Consider the following 20,989-nt stretch of genomic DNA (forward strand, 5'->3'; position numbering starts at 1 on the left):
TTCTTCTTAGAGGATTTGGTTTTTTCAGTCACTTTGCTTTTCATTCTGTTAATTCCAGATTTATTGTTCCTAATTAATTTGATCCTGCCATGCTATGTTTAGTGCTATTCTTTGTTACTGAAGCAGTCAAAACCTTTTTAACAAATTGAAGAATGGCATCAGTATGAATTTGCTGGCCTTTGTGTATTGCATAAGCACAGCTGTATGCTGCAGGTTGCAGTGTTGCAATTGCTCTTATTCCTTCAGTCTTTGCAGGTGTTTGCTAAGCAAACAGAGCACGGAGGTGTGATGAATCTTGCTATTGTTTTGAGGGGTGAAGACTTTGAGGAGTGTCACCAGGTTCTGAATATATTTACCTTACCATCTTGCTTGCATGTAACATAGCTGTCAGGTGAATATGTTTTAAAAGCCCTGCTTCTCAGTACAGTCTTGTGAGAGAAAGACTGCCTTGAGCAGCGCCTTACTACTGGTGAAGGTAGTTTGAAGAACTGTATCTGTAACAAGGCAGTATATCAGTGGCCAGTGTTTTATGACTACAGTCCAGGGTGTCTTAAATGTTTGGAATGGATTTGGATGCAAAATCCCTATTTTTCATATTTCTTCTGTTTGTATATATGCTCATGGTATCCAGCGAGGTTTGCTATGCACCAAGGAAATACTTACACTCCTTAATTCACCTGGAGGATTCTTAATGTCTCTCTTGATATTAGAATAGTTGAAGTCTGTAACTCTTCTTTCTCTTGTCCTGGACCAGCTTTGTCTTTTTTGTGTTTTGTTTCTTTTCCCTGACTGTCATAATCTCTAGAACAGCTTCTTTCTATATTTCTAAGTACCTTTGTACTTGGAGAACTGAAACAAGTCCTTATTTTTTCCCTTGTTTTCCTCCTCCTTCAGTGGTCTCCAGAGGGTTGAAGTATACCTCCCTCTGCTTGGCAATCAAGGAGAGGTTAGAGAGGTTTGGAGTGAAACTGCCTGAAAGAATTGAGTCTACATCTAAAGGTAGAGGTTGAAAGAAGTGCTTTTCCTAGCTTGGCAGAAGAGAAGAGGATTTGGTACTCGATGCAAGAGCAGGAAGAGTCCAAATTTTCATAATTCAGTACTCAGAGTTGCTTATTGTTCCTATAGACTGATAACTCCATTATTGTTATTATTGTGCTGCTCCACAACTATACAACACATGTGTAAAACATTTGAGGAAGTAAGGTTGGCTGCGATAATGGCACCAGACAGAGCAATTGATTATGTGCTTGAGCTGAAGAGTAAGGCACTTTTTTTTTGTGGTACAGAAACATGATAGCTCGTCTTTGTAGCTGCAGTTCAACAAAGTGCATTAGATGTGAGGATATCAAGGTCAGTAGGGCTGCTCACATGCATGCTTAAGGTTAAGCATACTTAGAGTGTTCTAACTGTGTTATTTTGGGGACCTGGAATAGTCATTTTACCATCTAAGCTTCTCAGTAGTGGAAAAATAGAAATAAAATTTGAGAAGTTCAAATGAAAAGGAAAAGAGCTGAATTAAGCTTGAAAGACTGAAGTTAAAGGGTGCAAGTAAATGCACAGTGAATTGATTTTTCGTTTGTTGAAAATCATCTTGTTCCTGCTTTGGTGGCTTAAGGGATCACACATCTGACCTTGAGGATTCTTTTACACTGCTAGAGCAGAGCAAAAATTTTTTTTCCGGAAAGGAAAAAGATGATGGCACGTCAGTATAAATATGCAAAAGATGTGAGGACTAGTAAAGAGATCTGATGTACAAAAAGCTTCCTGGCCTGCTGCGCATTAGAAGAAAAATGAATGAATTAATGCTGTAGTTGTATAACCCTGGAGCAGAATTCCCTAACCTTGTCTGGCCTGGTTCAGTTCCTTCCGTAGGCAAAGACAAGGTGGTTGTTGATGGCTCTGGATTACTTGTCTCTCCTTTGTCACATCACAACTGTATGGATTTGATTGGGTTCACAATGTTTGTTTTCTTTTTTTACCTTGCTGTTGTAATTCAGTTTAATGGCAGCCTTGATATTGGTGTGACTATTGTAGTGATCAACCCTGCCAGAGCACTGCATGAACTGGCACTGAACTGCAGTTACTGGGAATAAGTAGTTCACAGAGTAGCCCGCCCTGTACTTTTGAACTCAGTGGTTTGTTTTTCTTTTTTTTCAAGGATAACATGAATTGTCTGCCATTCAGGTTCTTTGTTGTTCTTACAATACCTGTATTAATCCCCATCTGAACTAATAATTCCCCAGTTATCTGCATGGATAAGGGATTCCATGTTTTCCTTTTAACCATTGCGTGAAAGATTTATTTGGGGTAATTTATCCTTCTGATGCTGTTACATATTGCGTGTCATCTTTCCTTGAGAATTGTTTTTGACCTGTGTACTTGCTCTTGAGGTCAAGCATGATGATCTGCAGTTGCTTGAATTGATATCCCCCCCTTATGAGGAGGCACTGAACTAGCAATGTCACCTGTTGAGGTGAATTTATGGCACTTTCTTGCCAGGTCTTCAATAAAAATGATGTACTGGTTTCTTCATCTTTCTTGGATGGTGCACAGATAGGAAGGTGCGTGTTCAACTCTTTTACTTTTGTGATGGTGTGCAGTTTCCATTTCTTCATAGTACTATTTTTCTTTTGTCTCCACATTCTGTATTGCTATCCTGTTTAAAAACTGAGGCAAAACTGGTGTGAAGAAAACCGATGCGGCCAAGCAGAGAAGAAGGATGTTCTGTCTTCAGATAGTGTTCAAGGCAAGAATGAGTAAAACATTAAAACCACATATTTCTTCATGAAGGAGTATGTCTTTTCTATCCATACATTGCAGCTGGTTGTCAGCAGCAATGAAATATCTGTAGAGCTTCCCAGGTGAAGCAACGTCCAGAGAGCAAAACGAAGATGGCGAGGTCTAGAGTCAGTGAAAGGAGCCAAGGAAAGCTGAAAAACTGACTGGTGGTTGATGGCTTCCTTGTTGGCAGAAGAGCAAAGTGTTATCTTCCAGAGGGAACAGCATAATTTTTCAGGGATTGGGAAAATAACAGGCATGGAATTTTACTCTGCAAAGAGTACAAGCAGTGATTTGAGGCTTTTTGAAGAATGCAGGGAAGGGGACTGGTTATATAAATGTCTCAGTATATAAGGACTATTTCAAATAATTTGCAAACAAAAAAAAGTTCTCAAAGATATCTCCAGGAGACTGTTATTCACAGATAGTGTTCTTTTTTGTCAAGTATCTATTCTTTGAATAGAAGCTTTATTCTCTGCAGTACTGCACTGCACACTGCATTGAGATAAGAGGTCTGACGCTGTAATGTTTTCAAGCATTTATTTTAAAAATGTTATCATCAGAAGGTATTTTTAAATAGCTGCCTGTTCAGTAGGGTACAGATTTTTGAATGGCATGTTTCCTTTCTCTAGTCCTGTATTTTCCTTTGGTCACCTAAAAAGTAAGCGGTTTACTCTTTTGAAAGCATTCCCTTGGGTTTCGAAATTAAGCCTTCAGTATTTTCTGCTGTTTCAGTAGCATTTTCAGTTCATAACTTGATTTTTTATTGGCCATAGAACATCATGGTCCACATCCTTCTTTGCTCTGCAAGTTTCTATTTGCTTGCCTTTTAAGAATACAATGCTGTTCTTGTCAGTTTGATGTTTATTTTGTATAATGGCAAGAACATTTTGGCATAAATTCGGAATTCAGTTTATTCTTTCAGGTTGGGCAGGCAAACAGTCCTGTCCTTACACAAGTAGCAAACTCACAGCAACTTTCATCTGACTGCCACCTTCAATGTCATTACCTCTTGCCGTGTGTGTCTGACATGGCCCATCCAGGTGATACAAGTGACTGACAAGGCTGCCAGCTGTTCTGAGGAATAAACCTAATAGTCTGGATATAGGAGCTTGTCTCTATCTAAAAATTAAAATCCTGTGATGCATATCGGTGCTTTTGAATACCTCTCAGATCCTCACATCTACCACTGTCAGCCCTAAAGTAGCAGCATCTCATAATGAATGATTCTGTGCAGTATCTCTTCATTTTCTATATGCAGTCTACTTTTACTTTCAGGGAGGTAACGTGGGAGGGGCATAAGTAACAAAAACCAAACATGGAATGTCATCAAATCCAGGGAAATTGGGCTATTTGTTTCTAAAAAGCTTCTGAATAGATTCGTGTAAGCAGCTGGACTCAATAAAATATGTATCTTGCCTTTACGAGCTCTGTTCCTACAAACAGTGGAAAAGGAAGGCAGAGCCTTGAGAATCTTCCTTCTGAATAGCTGAGAAGTGAGAATAATTAATAAAATCCCGCCTTTACTAATATTTTTATAAGTAATTTTGGATGATCATATTACTCTTGCTACTTCATTATATTAATAATTACTACTCTAATAGACTCTACTTAGAGGATTAAGCACCATGGCTTCTGTAGCTAAATACTGTTTTGCAGTCACTGACTTGCCCAAAAGTCATAAGGCAGGATGGTGTGTGTTCTGCTCCTGCCTGAACTCCTGCTGTGGGCTTCCCTGGAGCGGTAGGCTCTCAGTACTCTGCTCAGGAGTGAGACATGGTGTAGGCTGTGCTGTCATCTTGGCTTACATCCACCTTTCAGTAGGGCAGTCAGGCGCTCACTTCAATGTATGGTCAGTCTGAATTAACCTTCTTCAGGACAGACTTCTGCTGTGGCTAGGCTGTTGCAGGAATGAATGTAGGGAGTCTACATTTCAGCTACCTTAACCTGCAAGGTAAATCTTGCATGTTAAAGGCAATTTTGTGCTGAAATTGAACAGATAATCTGGTGCTGACTGTTACCGGAACCATCCAAAAACCTGGGTGTCCATTTTGCAGTTGTAGAGAAACTTAGTTTTTTGTTCTTCTTAAGCGAGTGTCTTGTTAAAAATGCGGGCAAAGCAGACCTGTGTGAAAAGGCATTATTTTCTCAGTAATATACTATTTCATATGTGGCTCTGATGGTTAGTCTCTTGTCATCTCTTGCCCTGGGAGTGAAGGATTTAATCTGTCTGGCAGAACAGAGAAAAATAACCTTTCCTTTGAAAGGAGGTGTGCAGATTCTATTTACTTTATGGCAGTCATAGCCAAAAATCTTTTGTGAGCAGCCTTTCCAGTAGAGAAAGACAATTTCTTTCCTATATGCACAAGAAAAAAGAATTTATTATAAAATTAGAGGGATGGAAAGAGCAAAAACCCAAAGCAGCATTGTATGTAAGTACAAGATTAAATATGATACTTGTTTCAGAATACAGAGAATAACATTTCTGTGTTTGCGTTGCTGAACTTCCCCACAAATCTAAAAGATAAGTATTTTAAGTGATGGCTTTTCAAATGGTGCACTATCCTCTGGGTGATGGATGAGAACTCTGATCAGTGTTTTAGAAACTGTTGGTCCAATTATCTGGTAAATCTTCCTTCCATGGATCTCTCTTCACTTGAAATCATGTTGAGCTGTGCAGGGAAACCTGTTCCTGCTCACTGGCGGGGCAAATGTAGCTCCATCTCCAGCATCTGCATACTTTTGTCTGCCTGTGCTACTGCAAGATGGTGGATAAGTGTTTTTCTCCTGAAAAGCTAGCAGACCAGAAGGAAAATAATTTATTACTTGCGTGCATTGTGTCTTCTTACCATATGTGGCTGTAATTTCATTATAGGATATTCTGTCCTTGCTAGGGCTGGGGGCAGCACCTTGGAGAAGGTAAGAAAAAGAGGAAGGAAAAGAGGAATGTGACTATTTGTTGAGACCCTTCTTAGCTGCTGGCTAGGAATCCCCCTGCCCAAAAGCTGAAAGTATCATACTTCCAAGGGTGGTTTGAGTTGCTGAAGGACACCACTGAAGGAAATCTTCTTGTGAAGCGCCATCTGTATGCTCAGTAATTATGTGGGCTTCCATATCTAAGCATAACCTTCTCTTTGGAGCAAAACAGTAAATATAGAAACTGTCTGACAAAAACCAGAGGCAGACTGACATCTTACACTGTTGGACTCCTAGAGAGCCCACTGCCAAGGGTCAGGACTGCTGGTGTGACTGTTGAATGGAAAAAGAGAAGCCAGGAAGTTTTTGTACTCCCTCTCTTTGAATATTTCCTTGCCTGTTTCTTGCCTTGTGTCCTTTATCTAAATCCAAAACCATTTTGATTGCAGTAAAGGATGTTATGGCTGGAACTGTTTTAATGGCACAGTGTGATCCAGCAAGAGCTGTCCTTTCTCTGGGTGTTTGTTCTTCCTCCCTGCAGTTTTTGTTGTGCTGCTCCCTGAAGACAGACCCAGTTCTCTTTTAACCTGTCTTTGCTCCGCTTAAGGGATGCTCAGAGGATGGCAAAAAGGAGAGGCAGCATCAGGAAGCAAGTTCTGTTAGTAATAATCTCACTATTTCCTGCATCAGTAACTGGGCTTTTATAGGAAGGGATAAGCAGGAATCCTAAACTGTTGTTGGGGAAAGTACAGTATGATTTCTCCTTGATGGTATGTACTCTCTGGGAGGAGTGGTAATACCGAGTTAGCTCATGCCGAACTAACACACCTAGGACACAGTAGATAGAACCTGTGTTAACTCTTTCATGGTCTTTCCTTTTAGGTTAAATGGAGATTTAAAATACTACTTTTTTGAAAGATAACAATGAACTGTGTCTCAGAATAACTTTGAAATAAAACCATAGACTGGTTTAGGAACTGCTGGTAACCACATTACCTAATAAGATCACTTAAACATATTTTCTTTAGTATATTTAAGATAATTAATGGTTGTGATGAATGAGGAATGTAGGAATACTTTCTGGCCAATTATATTTTGAATTATTTGAGGTAAGCAGAGTCTTCAAATCTAGTGAGATTTCTGAAAGTGAGTGAAAAGGGAAAGCAGTATTTTTTCCTACTTTGTGCAGGACACATTAAAACTACCTTTTAGTGCAGGTTTACACAGAAACCTGCTGAGGTTGTCATGCTGAGGGCTCATGCAGTTTATGTATTTCCTTTCTGTCCAGCAACAGAGAGAGCACCTGTTTTGGAAGATGCTTTATTTATGGATATACCTATGAAGGTAAAGTCCTTTACTTAGTTTTCCAGTAGCAATAAAGTGTGCATGGTGTATCAACAGTTTCCATTTGGGCAGAACTGATGACTGGTGTCCATAATCACCTTGTATAGGGTATGTCTTGAACAGGCAGCCCTGTGTTGTATCTGATGAAACTTGCTGTGCATGAATGAAAGTTGAAGAAGGAATGCTCTCCTTATAATGTCAGCAGTCTGGTAAATTAAATCTCTTTAATTAGTGAGTTAGTATCTCTTTCCTTCTCTCAGTCTTCTTTTTTTCGTGTGGTGCTATTTCATTTCCAGTCTTTATAACGAACTATATTGTCATTTAGGGCAATAAATTATTCTTTTGAAGAAATCATATGTATAATCCTGTTACCTCTGAGGAGCAGCTAAGGAGTTTGGGTTTATCTAGTTTGAAGAAAAGGGGGCTGAGGGATGCTCTCACTGCTCTCCCTAGTTGCCCAAGAAGAGGAGGTGGACACAGAGGTGCTGAGCTCTTTTCCCTGGGATCTAATGACAGGAAGCATAGGAATGGTTCAGAGGTGTTCCAGGGGAGCTTTTTAGATCGCATGTTAGCGTTTCTTCACTGAGAGGGTGGTCATACACTGGAACAGGCTTCTACAAGATGTGGTCAATGCCCCAAGCCTGTCGCTGCATAAGAGGCATTTGGACAATGCTCATAACCACAAGCTTTAGCTTTTGGTCAGCCCTGAAGTGGTCAGACAGTTGACCTACATGATTGCTGCAGGTCCCTTCAAACTGAAATAGTCTGTTCTATTACGCATTTAACCAGTAAAGCATTTAAAACAGTGAGGTTGATATAAGGGACTGAAAATGTTTACAGAACTTGAGTTGTATGTAGTATTTAGTTATTCTTTCATTGCTGGTAAATAACATAACTGTTCTCAGGTAGACCTCCAGGACACTGGCAGTAGATATTGTTACTGCTGTATTTCCATCTTGTGGTGTCTTATTCCAACAGGAATAGCAGAAAGTGCCTGAGTGTAAATAGAAAATTCATTTTTCCCCCAACTGGTGTTTTAAAAGTTATTTTTTAGTGAGGATAACAGTTTGCATATTTAGATTTCAATCATTTTCTGTAAATTGCAGCTTTCTTTCATCTTTCCTCTGTGCCCTAAGTCACATTAGGGCACAGAGCTGCTCTTTGCCTGAGTGAGTATGCAGAGACCTCACCATGGCTCAGACCAGGCAAAGCTTAAGTTGAGTTACTGTGACTGATCACTGCTACTGTAAACATCTTCAGAAAAGGTGTTAAAAGAAAGCTTTTAAAAATGAGACGAAACAAATGGAACCGTTGTATTCAAGTATATAATATCTGTATCATAAAATCTGATGGGGATGATAAGGGATGGGAAGGATGTTCCAAGTTAAGCAGCTGCTCTTTACTCTGGGATACCAGCACGAGTCTTTCATATCAATCCACATATCCTGTTTCCAGTCATGCCATTGTCTCCTTTCTCCCCCTGATTTGTACCAAACTTTCCCTTATCTTCCCACTGTCTTTTGACTCTTAGCTGTCAAATAAAAAGCCATGATGAGGGAAAATTTGCCCACAGCAACAAGGCAAATGGGTTACTTTGGGGGAGTTATTTTGTTACCATCTTTTTGTTGCGTGGAAATGCATATTTTCCCAAATGTTTAAACTGAACCGTTGACAGATTAGTTTTCTGTTTGGCTTGACAAAATTGTTCATTATAACAAAATCTGTTACCTATGTTTTGTTATTCTTTTAGTAAGGACTTACTTGCTGTGCTTTGCTTAAGTGTTGCATAAATACGTGTTGGCTCTTTCATTGCTGTGTGTTTGACAGGTTTGCCCTGTTTCCTGCAGTTATAAAGGAGTTCCTCCCTTCTGCTCACTCCTCTGGGGCCCAGCAGGCAAAGGAAATGTTTCGTATTTTTGTCCAGGAGCTAGAGGAGTGATTTAACTGGATTTGAGTTCCTTCCAGGGTATGTGCTGCAGGGCAAGCATGGCAACACACGTGCATTTTTTATGAGGTGGCAGCCTGTGTTTTCTCAAGCTTGTAGAGTAAGTTTAGATACACAGGGCAGCTTCAGATGTATGGAGGAAGGATTGTACTGTTCAGTAAAAACAGTACTTTGGCACATATGTGCGTTTTATGTCTCCTGTTCATTTTCTACCAAACATTAAGAACCCCCACTTCTTTAAATCTGTACAGTTTGTTAGTACAAAATCTGTCTTGTTTGCTACAGCTAAGAGAATATAGATTTTTTGGTTAAAATAAATGCTTCAGTTTTAAATGCGGCTGTGGATTTTCAGGCACACTGTCCCCAGCTTGCTAGTATGTTTTATCTACAATGGAAAAATTGGAGAGACAGCAAAATTTAGTCTGCCCATATTTACTCTGCAGTTCTTTTCAGAGAGAGATGGGATGATGGAGCGTAATTTTGGAGCTTGCCTTTAAACAGTATGGCTTTCCTGAGGGTTACGTTTTATATTTTTCTTGCTAGTTGTCTTCCATACTTTGTGTCAGTTATAACAGGTATTTCTATGGTTTCTCTTTAGAGAATATTCTGGGGAATTGACTGATTTACTTGTTTGTGGATGTTGTTTGGAAAGAGAGGGGAGGGAGCTGGCTTTTGAAAAGGATGCAGTAATATGAGAGCAGCTTGGCTATCTATCCAGTTCTACTGTACTCAAGTCTTTGACAAAGAGAGTTTCTTAGTACTTTGTCTTCCTCCAGAAAGTTTTCCTAGAAATCCTGGAGAGAAAATGCATATGCAGGCATATTACAGAAATGAGAAAGTAATTGTGGCTGAATAATGGAACAGTTTATTAGTTATTAATATTGAGCATGGCCGAAGTAGTGGGAATTACAGTGGATGATTGTTTTTGCTGATAGCTGGAATTAATACAAGAAATGAAGGGCAGAGCCATGGGAATGTTGCCTTTGCAGTAGGCATGAAGGGGTGGGTAATGGGGAAGGATCTTGAAAAAAACCTGTCAGACTTCTTTTTCCATATGTAATTTCACAAAAGATGTCATGAATATTGAACTTTGGTGAAGAGATGAGCCTCAACCCCTTCAGTTTTTCCATCACACCAGTGTGTTTTGAGTTGCTGAAGGTTTGGGTTTTCTTCCCTGTCATTTGACTTGATATTCTGCAATCTTTTAAACTTTTTCAATCTCAGTCTGAAGACATGACAGATGAGAGTGGTGGTGTCTTCAAAATCAGTACAGCATTCTAAAACAGTGCAGATGTAGTGAAAATACTAATTTTTTTACACTTAAGAATAAAGAATGGATGTGTGCATGGTGTTTATATGAGTAGCATGCACTGGTATGGAAAAATGAAACTACTTGTACAGGTCCTCTAAAGAGAACAGATTCTAGAATGTTTGTCAGATTTATTATTTCTAGAGAAAGAAACTATATTGTAGGGTGTGGTAGCATTGTTGAGACTAAAATGATTTATATGGATTACTGTGTAATGGGTGGTTGTAGGTTTTTTCCAGATTTGGGGGTTTTTTTGTTGCTGCTTTGCGTTGTTACTGGCTTGGGGTGTGTTCCTGTTTTTATTATCACTATCATTATTATCATTATGGTCTTGCAGTGTGATGTGTTGTGTCCTTTTTTCTACGCTTTCAGGAAAGTTCTTCTGACTACTGTGATGTGACTTAACTTCATCTTTGTATCTAATGATTTAAGAGTTAAGAAACTTGAAATCCTCTGAGAAAGGGCCTTTTTTCATCTTTCTGCTACAATATTGGAAATCTGGTAGCATTGTTTTAACAAATAGATCAGCACTGCTGAAAAGAGGCCTCCTAAGAAACAGAATCATTATGTGCCGAATGTGAGCTTGCTGGTGCTGTAACTACACATGCACTGAAGATGCATTTTGATGCACCACCTAATCCTTCTTAGTGACCAAACCCCTAATGCGCAATGTGTGTAATTTATGCCTGGATATGAAGACAGCGTTTGGTAACTGCTATATCATATATATGCTTATGTGATAGATGTGCTTTGAACTGATGTCTTAATAGACAAGAATCTCTTCTATCGGTTAAGACCCTGGCAGAGGTTTTGCCAATCTGCACTATATAAAGCTGCAGGTTTTTTTGATGTAGTGCTTTCTGCCAGGCCTTAGAAGAGGCTTTTTTCCCCTAGAACAGTAAATCAAGAATGCTCTACATTTGAGCTCTGTCCACTCAACTGGAAGATGTTCCAGGCAGGATGCTGCTAGCTCAGTGGTTTGGTAGAGTTATGGCCAAAACCAAATGATGTTTGCTTGTTTCTTTAACTTCCACACCCCCCTTTAAAACATATCCCTGAAAGACTTCACTATTAGCTGAGTAATACTAAATTTTTAAATTTCAGTTACAAACGTCTAATTTCAGTCCACATCCACAGTGCCTGACTCATCTCATAGAAGAGGCAGAGTCAAGACACCAAACCTTTCCTCCTTGGTAACATTGCTCCTTGCTGGAACTTGTTCTTGAAGGCATTATCTTCTGAGTTGCTTTTCTGTCACTTGCATATACTAGCATTGCTTTGGTGTTTTTCATCCGTGACAAGAGCTCAAAATTAGGATCTTGCTGTGTTCCTGGTTGAGCCTATTAGACAGCTTATAAAATCAGCCCATTTACTTGTGAGAGACTGCTGAGCAGAGAAGTGCAAGAAGCATAAAGAAATTAACCCTAACAAGTGGGAAGTAAAGTATAATATAATTGTTAGTAAAACCTGAAATTGTAATTTTTTTGCTCATGTGTTTCTCTACATACTTAGTTATAAATGCCTTTTCCCAAATGATATTATTTCAGCGTATCTTTGTTTTTTCATTGACTTTTTTTTTTAGGCAGTTATTCCCACAACCTTGTGCTATTTGGATGGTTAAAAACCTTCTTGCTCTGATTTAATGCCATATTTTTGTTTCACCTGCTGCTTTACATATAATAAAAGCTAAATGAGGAAGAAGGAATTGATGAGTATTTTAATGGTATGATTGGATCCTTCCAAAAGCAGCCATGTTGAAAGTAAAATTTGAGTTTGCTAAAAAAATTATGTTTAAAAAACCCCCAAACCCAAAAAACTCATCCTGTCCCAACAACCCTAGTAGTCTGTCACAAGCACAAAAAGCCTTGTGCTCTGATTATAACTTGAATGTTTGTTTGAATACTTAAATATTACTCCAAAGACCTCAGAGGATTAAAACAGATGGTGTATGTGGATGTGTGTCATTGATCACTTAGAGGTCTGTGAAGTCTTGGAGTGTCAGGGAAAAGGTGTATTTTAATTTACTTCTGTGCAGTTTATTTCTTTGCTAAACTCTGGATTCTGGCCCATGGATTGCTTTCTTTGTAGCAATGGCAGCCCAAATGTAGAGTTTCCATTCCCCTCTCTTGTCGCAGCACCATCCTTGTTCAAGGTCTTCATTCTCAGGGGCCTGTTTGGGTCCCTGGCCATGGACTGAGCTGGATGAAGTAACAAATCTGATGGAAAAACAAGTTCTCAACCCTCCCAGATGCATCAGGACTCTTGTTTTCCCAACAGCCACATGCATTCCTGTGCTAGCTGAGTTTGTGCTTGGAAAGGCACCAGAAACACTTGTAAATGAGGAAGAATTAGAGATTTTGATACCTGCTGTCTCTACTGCTCTGATGGACAGCCCATGTCGTCTGTGTTGCTTGGTAATTGTGAATATTTGTTTGGAAAAAACAAAAAAAATCTGTTGGAGTGTTCACAAAGATCTTGTCAATCTTCTCATGGGATATCTATTTTCAAGAATGGAAGTTCAGGTTTTCAGGGCAGGCAACCAATAGCAAGTGTTAGGTCTGCACACAGTCAAAAGTCAAATATAGAGCTGCCATGTTTTCTAGTGGAGCAGGATTTCACCCCTGACTTCCAGTGCTGCTAAACTTGAGCTGCCAAGAGAGAACAGGAGGTCCTGAGGAGATCACTTGAGATTACCATGACACTTAAGGAGCTGAGCTCAGTGAGACCAAACACTGGCACAGGTTGCCCAGAGAAGTGGTGGAGTCTCCATCCTTGGAGAGATGTAAAAGCCACCTGCACACAGTCCTGAGCAGGATGTTCTAGGTGACCTTGCTTGCGTAGAAGGGTTGGATGAGATACCTCCAGAGGTCCCTTCAATCTCAAACATTCTGTGATTCTGTGATACTCATGAATTTTCCCTCCCCAGCCTGGGGCCATGGTTGCACATTCATCAGGCTCACATTCTTCTGTCACATGTCATTGGCTAGTCTAAAAATTTTCACTGTTTGTAAGTATTCTGGGGATTTAGATTTATAATTGTGATTCCATATGATGTATGACTTCATATGGAAAAACCTCTTTCATTTTTCAGTTTGGTTGAAAATATGTTAATCCTTTTTGTTCCCATTATATGCTGTTATTGGGTAATAATGGCATGGTTTAATTTGTGTGACGTTAATTTTTAGGAAATTTTCTTCACTGTGGAAAGCTGACACGTGGTAGTGTGGTAAAGCAAAACCTGCTTTGTCCAGCATGACATTTTAGATCTGGCTGGTTCCTGTATTAGCTGATGTGTATGGAGGGATGGGAAGGGAATTCACCTTGGTTTTGAGTGGTGATGCATTGAAAAATCACTGTTGATTTATGCCATGCATTCAGATAGGTTTTTCAGCTTTCAGTATTCAGTTGAAATTTCAAGACTTTTGGGAGAGAGTGAAATAGGGTTATTTGTTTGTAAAGATTGATTCATTATGTTATTTTTTCCCTGCTTCCAGCTACTGGTCTGCTCAACTGCCAGGTGCAAGCAGCCACTGATGTCTGATAGTTAATAAGCATTTGCTGCTGATCAGCTACTGCAGGATACAGCTAGGGCCAGACACAGCAGTGACAGCATAGCCGCAGCTGATCAGAAGTCTTGGAGGTAATTGGTTTTCTCCTGGGAGGGTAACACAAATAGAGCTAGTTAGTTGCCTAATGGTAGCTGTGATTTGAGACACTGATTATCTCTGTTTACCAGTGATGACTTTCTAGTTCCAGCCTAAATGGAGCAGCAGTGGTGTGATCTGGGATCAAGTAGAGAACTTCATGGTTTAAATAATGCTGAGCAAGCTGTAGCCAATGAACTTGATCAGATGCAGTGAATACCAGACACTGGGTGGTTTCTGCTGTGCTTACCTACCAGCTTTTGTCTGACGAGAAAGGAACAGGGACACTGCTTTGCTATAGCGTTCCCTGCTTCCCATTTCACACCTTGTGTTTGCCTTAAGAAATTCCCAGGCCAGCTATCTCTGGGCTACCCAGCATGCAGATGCCCTTTCACGAAACTATAAATTCTAACCTGCCCAAAAGAGCTCTTTAAGAGATGTTCCTAGCTTAGTTAAAGTCAGTTTGACATTCTTTGAACAGAAATATTATGTGAGGTTGATGGTCTGTATTCCTGTACTTGTGCTTAGAACTTGAAATTCATCTCTGCCCATGCACGCATGGTTTGTTTTCAAATGCTTCAAATGAATATTTTATTAGGTAGCTGTGGCCAATTGCTGCAGGATGGCCTTTGATGAGCTGCGTAGCCGAGTGGCGTTAGCTGTGTTGGCAGAGCCCTCTGGTGGGAACGCAGCCTGTGCCAGCAGCAGTCGGTCCTGTTGCCAGTGCCACCCACTTCTCCCAAATGCCGTCAGCCAGACCTCTCTCGGCTCTGTGGTATCCCACCAGCTGGTTGCTCGAGTGGCCAGGGGGTTCCTCTTCATCCCACAGAGCCTGTGGAGCTCACTTGACCTTTTTTTTTTGTTAGCAAACCGGATGGTGTGCTGTTAAGTGCTTGTATCATTTTAGGTTTTGATTTGCAAAATACAGTGGCTCTTTGAGAGTAATAAAGTTAGCCATATACAAGAGAATATTTTCTTAATCCTAATCAGTGTAGGAGAACCATGATGAAATTCAAGAATTGCATGTATGAATTTCAACCTTGTAAATACCTATTTTTAAAAAGTACTGCTTAATAAAACTAACTGTTCTAATCAGGCATACAGGGGGACATTTCTAAATCAAGAGCCACAGCTTTCCTTTTTCATTGGACAGTAATGCTTGTGCTAATCAAAGTATTAGAGGAAACAGCTTTTGTGTGATAAAATACCAACTTACTGAGCACGAAGGAAAAAAATGTTATTACTTCTCTAACCTAGTATGTTCAAAAGCCTGGTTAGGACTGCTAGATGCATTGCCAAACCAGAATGTGCAAAGAAGTACTTTAATCTGGTTACATCTCTAAAGTGTTGATATAACACGGGCCAATAACTCTACTGCAGGAAATCCAGCTGTTTGAGATTGTTGCACAAACAATGCAGTAGTCATAAAGAGTCTCTTTTTCTTCCTCACATGCTGGCCAGAGCTTTTCAGTTACATTGATTTGAAACACTCACAACTGTGCCCAGTATTTTATCTTCATTAAAATAAAAAAAGAGGAACATGTACTATGGCTTAGAAAAGGCTGTTGCCTGTGGTGGACAGGCCCCCCTTCTGATGAAGCTGGAGAGTGGGAGCAAGTCAAAGGCAGTCATATTTCTGTGTCACTTGATTTGCCTCATGATGAAGCTTTCCTTAACATAGACATAAATTCTTTCAAAAGCTAAATTAACCTTCCTGGCCTCTATTTGAAATAACCAGTTTCACCTTTGCTTTGAACTTACGTGCTCCATTGCTGGGGTTCAGCAACACAGAACAGTTCTGTTAGGAGACCCATCATGTGAGTGGCATGGTGGAACTCCTTGCTTCAGGTTGTTGTGAATTCCCAAAGCTGAATATCATTCAGAAAGCAATTAAACACACCTGTGAAAGGAAGAATCACCAGTATGATGAGATGTAGATATTGCCTTTGAAAATTCCATGTCTACATCCAAGGGAATGGGGCAGGAAGTGCATGGCTGTGTGTACTCACCCTCCTCCTTACCCTTGTGTGAAGGCAGGATGCTGAAATAAGGGGACTCCTTAAGGAGAGGGCTGGTTTTGTTGTGGTTCCTGTGATCCTCTGCTGTTAGCTGGAGGAGCCATGGTGGGGGGAGTACCAAGCTCTTTGCTATGGATTGGGACTCTAACCCTCCTCCTGCACCCTACCGCTGTTCTTTAAGGGATGTTTTCAGATGAACCTTCCATCTTACCTGCTGTCCGGTCTGGCATTTTCCATGGCCCTGTGGCTTTCCTCACCTGTAATGGGAGTTTCACTGGAGGCTTATTACAATTGCACATAGGAGGCAGCACAAAGGGGCTTTTTTCTTCTTTCATGACAGCTTCTGTTTCCTAATTTTCTTATAGCATTGTGGTTAGAGGCTTTAATTCTCTGGCAGATGGTATACGGTATGTTTTTCAAACCCTGTACCTTTTGGGTCTAGGACACACTCTCTTCTGTGACTTCATAAAGCTGCTAAGAAGCTATTTTTCTAATTTCTGAATTAAAATTCCATTCCATTTGTATTGCACAATGTCATCATGATTCAGCTTTGTAGAATACTGTCTTACTTCTGTAGGTTATCTTGTTCCATGCTCTTCTTAAAATGCTAACATGCAGTTTTAATCCTGTGATGCAGCAACCCTTGTTAGTTATCTGTTTTAATTCAGGACTTCAAATGTGAATGTTGCTTTAACATTACTCGTGGTTCTCTCTAATCTCAGAGTCTCATAGCAAAATCTGTTGCAGAGTTCATCCTCTTTTGTCTGTGCTTTTCATTTGAAGCGTGTATTTTGTTGGAAAGTGGCTGATGATATAATACCTGGATTTTTTTTTTTAATAATCCCTGCTCTTCTAAAGAACTTAGTGAAGTGTAATATTACCATTCAAATAGGCAGGTGAGAGCCTTGGAGATTGGTAATTTGTACCTTTTCAAAAGCCGCACTGCCTTGCTTTGTCTTGGAATTTATTATGCTTCCCAAGTATAATGTGACATACTGAATAGGGCAGGGGGTGGGGACATTGTCTTCAGCTGACATGCTGCTATCAGCGGGACTGTGTTTCTGGACACAAGATTTCGCAGTCATTGGTTGTCCGAAGAAAGCCTTTCCATCTGAGGATTGGACAAGAAGATGCGTCAATTTGCTGCCCGTCTCCAAGGTACTGGTGATGCTGCCTCCACAAGCTGGCTAACGTCACAGCTCCATCACCCAGCGGGGTGTGGGCTTTTTTCTCCTCTTCTGTTTTAATTCTGTATTTGCTTCCTACTGCATTTCTTAATCTGTCTTCTGCCAAATGCTAACAGCATGATATTTTGCAATCATTTAGGTGAATACAAGAAGGACGAACTCCTGGAAGCTGCTAGGTGAGTGCTGCTTAGAATATAAAACATATTTTGGGGGTGGAAGCAGGCGAGGAAAAGGGTTTTTTAAAATAGTACTGTTTTGTCATTGCCTTTCCATGAAATGCTGCAAGCAAACCACTTAATTAGCATAAATCTCTTCAGACTTTAGTCTGGTACAAATGTAAAAGCCTATTTATGTAATTGAAATCCCCCACTATGGTGGTTATAAGGTTAATATTGAGTTTTTGCTTTAAGCTGCTTAAATCCTCTTTATTGTTTTGTGACTGTTCTTTTTAGGGGCAATTTAAATATTGGAATCTTTCTTTTCTTTTGGTTTTTACTGCTACCATAGGATGTATTTTGAAAATAGGATTTATCGGAACAGAGCATAAGGGAGCCTATACAAAAGGTGTAAAGTTCAATTGTATATTGCAAAGATGCTTTTCATCCTTCCTTCTGACTGCACAAGATCATTTTATACAAACCGTTAACCCTTCTAAAAACATTTATTTCAACACATGGTTTTCAGAGGATCTACAGAATTAGAAAAAGGAAATACGAGGTTAAGGAAAGAAACTGAGGTGTTTTTGCATGATCTGTTGCAACACATTTAACTGTAAATTTAGTATTCTTTTCTGTATTTACCCTTGGTTTCGAAATGTTCAGAAGATTCTGTAGCCTTCCAGCACTCTCCCTGCCACAGTACAAATTTCAATATACTAGACTTGGCAAAATACTTGCTAAGGAGATGGTTATCAAAGAGCTCTGCCCTTTTTTCCCCCTTTCCCTAATCATCTTCTCATTTACAGGAGTGGTAATGAAGAAAAGCTGATGGCTTTATTGACTCCTTTAAATGTGAACTGCCATGCAAGTGATGGGCGTAAGGTAAGTTAATACCTGCTTTATATTTCAGTTATTCAAGAAAGGCCAATTTAAGCATACTGGTAAGCATAAATGTATAAACCAAGGTGGGGGGGGGAACTAGTGATGCCTTTTTACCATAAAATTAAATGCTGTTATACTTGACACTGGCAGTTGTGACAGATTAAGTCGGCAGATGTGGATTTTGTGTGTGTCTTTTAAATGTCGAACCCTGGTCTCCATGTAAAAGAAACTTTAAGATCTTTTGTAAGAAAAACAAAATGTACTGTTGCAGATGGATAAAATAATGAAGGGAAGAAAGCTATTGTTTGTATTTGAACATTGTCTGGGTGAGGTGGTTGGTATTCAGCTTAGCTCCTAATATACTGCCACGTAGACTGGCACTGTATTGCTATGTTTAACACCTTCTGCATTTTCTTAAGTTTGACATTATTGTTTTGACTTTCTCTGGCAGAGATGTTTGAATGAGTTAAATTAAGAATTAGGCTGAAACTGGAGGAGGGAAGAACATGCGGAGTGAGAATTAGATCCTATGATTTTTGATGTTTTAGACTTCAAGATGATAGTCTGTCTAGACTGTTGGATTTACAAATGTTGGGGGGGGTTTTTTTATTTGATTTGTTGGTTTGTTTTTTTTTTTTTTTTTTAAACTGTGTACCAGAATGTTTTTAATATGTATCTGTTAAAGTCTTTCACCTGTAACAGTACATCTCATTTTTGGAGAGAAAAGCATGGGAGCGTTTTCTTTTATAGTTTTTTTTTATTTTTGATGAAGTGTGTTGAAGCACAGTATAAACGTCTGCCCATCCTGGAGCTGTTGTGGAACAACCCAGTTCCACTGAAGTCAGTAAAGATAGGTCAGTTTGCATTTACTTTTGATGAAAAGGTATGTTGTTACTGAATATAAAAAATTTAGCTCCATTGTACAAAAACTCATAATTTGTATACACATTTAAAAATGTTTCTCAATTGTAGTATCTACAATACATACTACGTGACAGAAAACCCAGCCAGTTTTTTGCTTATTTACATTTATCACTGATTGAAGGTTGATGCATCTTCCAGGTTTTGAAAACAATTGATTTTATGAACTGAGGACAGGCAATTGAACAAGGGCTTTATTTAATTTAGCGGTGTTGGAACTGATGAAACACTCCCCACATTTTAAGGTTAAACATATTGCCCATATTTCCTGAATTTACTTTTCTTTTTTTAAGACTTTGCTGTTCAAGTAGAAGTGTATTTAGGTATTAATAGTGCTGTGTATTATAATTAAACAGGGTGGTGTACAGCAGTGCATTACTCAGTAATTGAACCCCCATCACTGTTGATCTCAGGCCAAATGCAGAGTTAAGATTTCTGCCAGCAGGGCAAGGAATAAGCCCTTGCAGATATTTTCTTGAACATTTATCACTTCAAAGTAAAAATTAAAAAAAACTTACAAAGCTTTTAAAATTAATACTGAAAGTATTTCTGTATTATTGCAGCCTCTGAATTAGTTAGAAAATGTATGCCCAAAGCTTGGAAAGCATATTGCAGTTAAAGCTTATGAGTGTGGACACTAAAAATATGATTGGTTGGTTGTTGGTAAGTGCACTGGTTACTGAAACTCCTTTTAAGATGCCTTCCCATTGATAATAATTAGCTTTTTTTAAAATTATGTCTACCAGATACATTTTTTTCTACTGCACATATGTAGAGGCTGTGGAAGGTTTAGTAATGCTTTGTAGCAAGTGTGCTATATAACTGTTAAGTATTTAATTTGTAAAGCAAAGCTTTCAGGTCCTCTACTAGCGCAAGATCACTTGGGGTTTGATCATTTTGAGCTTTGCTGCAAATTAAGTGAGCTTTTCAGCCTACAGCACAGAATTCTTGTAAATGGAAGTCTCCACTGGTGTAGCTGCCTCTAGTTGATCTATGGTGATTTACACTAGCTGAGAATTTGTCCATTTTGAAAGTTGCCTTTTGCCTTCCTTGATGCTTTTAGTAATTATTTTTTGCAGATCCTCTGAGTATTCAAGCCTCAGACCTAGGACAGTGTAAGGCCAGAGACTTAACGCAGCTCTCAGGGCCAGGAACGCAGACTCTGCGGATTGGCCCGAGATTCTCAGCATCACGCTCACTCTGCAGTACAGCTGTACCCACAAACTCTTTCTTCAAGCTGTGCATTCCTTGATTTTCTGAGATTCCCAGCTCTATTCTGATAAGGAAACATTTAGCTGCGTGGGTGAAGAAATTGAGTTCCGGTACTGAATGGGTAATTATTTTTTCTGTATTAGCAGTGGTATTTTTTTTCCCCATACTTTGGGGTGCAACTGTATGCAGTTTACTTCCCCCCCCCCCCCTCCCCGGGGATTTTTTCTGTGTCCCATGCATACTAACATGTGGTGTTCTGGATTTCTGAAACACCACATGTGCTGTGAAGTTGTGCTTTTTGGAATGGGTAAAAGAGGTGGAAAACTCTGACAGTGTCTTCCTGGTTTGAAACCAGCTAAGGTTGGAAATAAAAAAGATTCATTGCATTCTGGGGGCTGCTTTTAGCCTTTTTGAGGAATATTGACAGCCAGAGTCTGATTCCTACTGGACAGGATTCCATGATTCTAAACCAGTTACAGCTGGTGCTGATAACCATTGTTCCATCTGTTTATTTAGGATAGAGGTCAAGACAAATAGGAATGAAAATTGAACTTCCTTCTTCCCCTCCAAAGTCACAGTTTAGGTAGGTTATGGACACTGTAGAAATGTTCATATTACTGAAGCTTTTGAGCTGTTGTCTGAAGAGGGAATATATTCTGTGTGGCTACTCTTGCA

At 39.5% G+C, this 20,989-nt stretch overlaps 1 protein-coding gene across 1 annotated transcript in view; it reads left to right on the forward strand.

The window, feature by feature from the left end:
* The window catches only part of TNKS (tankyrase), a 138,109-nt gene that overhangs the window by 53,703 nt on the left and 63,417 nt on the right, over positions 1–20,989 (forward strand). The window contains 2 exon segments of the mRNA XM_039550356.1: positions 17,281–17,317; positions 18,106–18,181. Coding sequence (XP_039406290.1) covers positions 17,281–17,317; positions 18,106–18,181 — 113 coding nt within the window.

The sequence above is a fragment of the Corvus cornix genome, chromosome 4 (assembly GCF_000738735.6).
Source record: "Corvus cornix cornix isolate S_Up_H32 chromosome 4, ASM73873v5, whole genome shotgun sequence".
Taxonomy (NCBI): domain Eukaryota; kingdom Metazoa; phylum Chordata; class Aves; order Passeriformes; family Corvidae; genus Corvus; species Corvus cornix.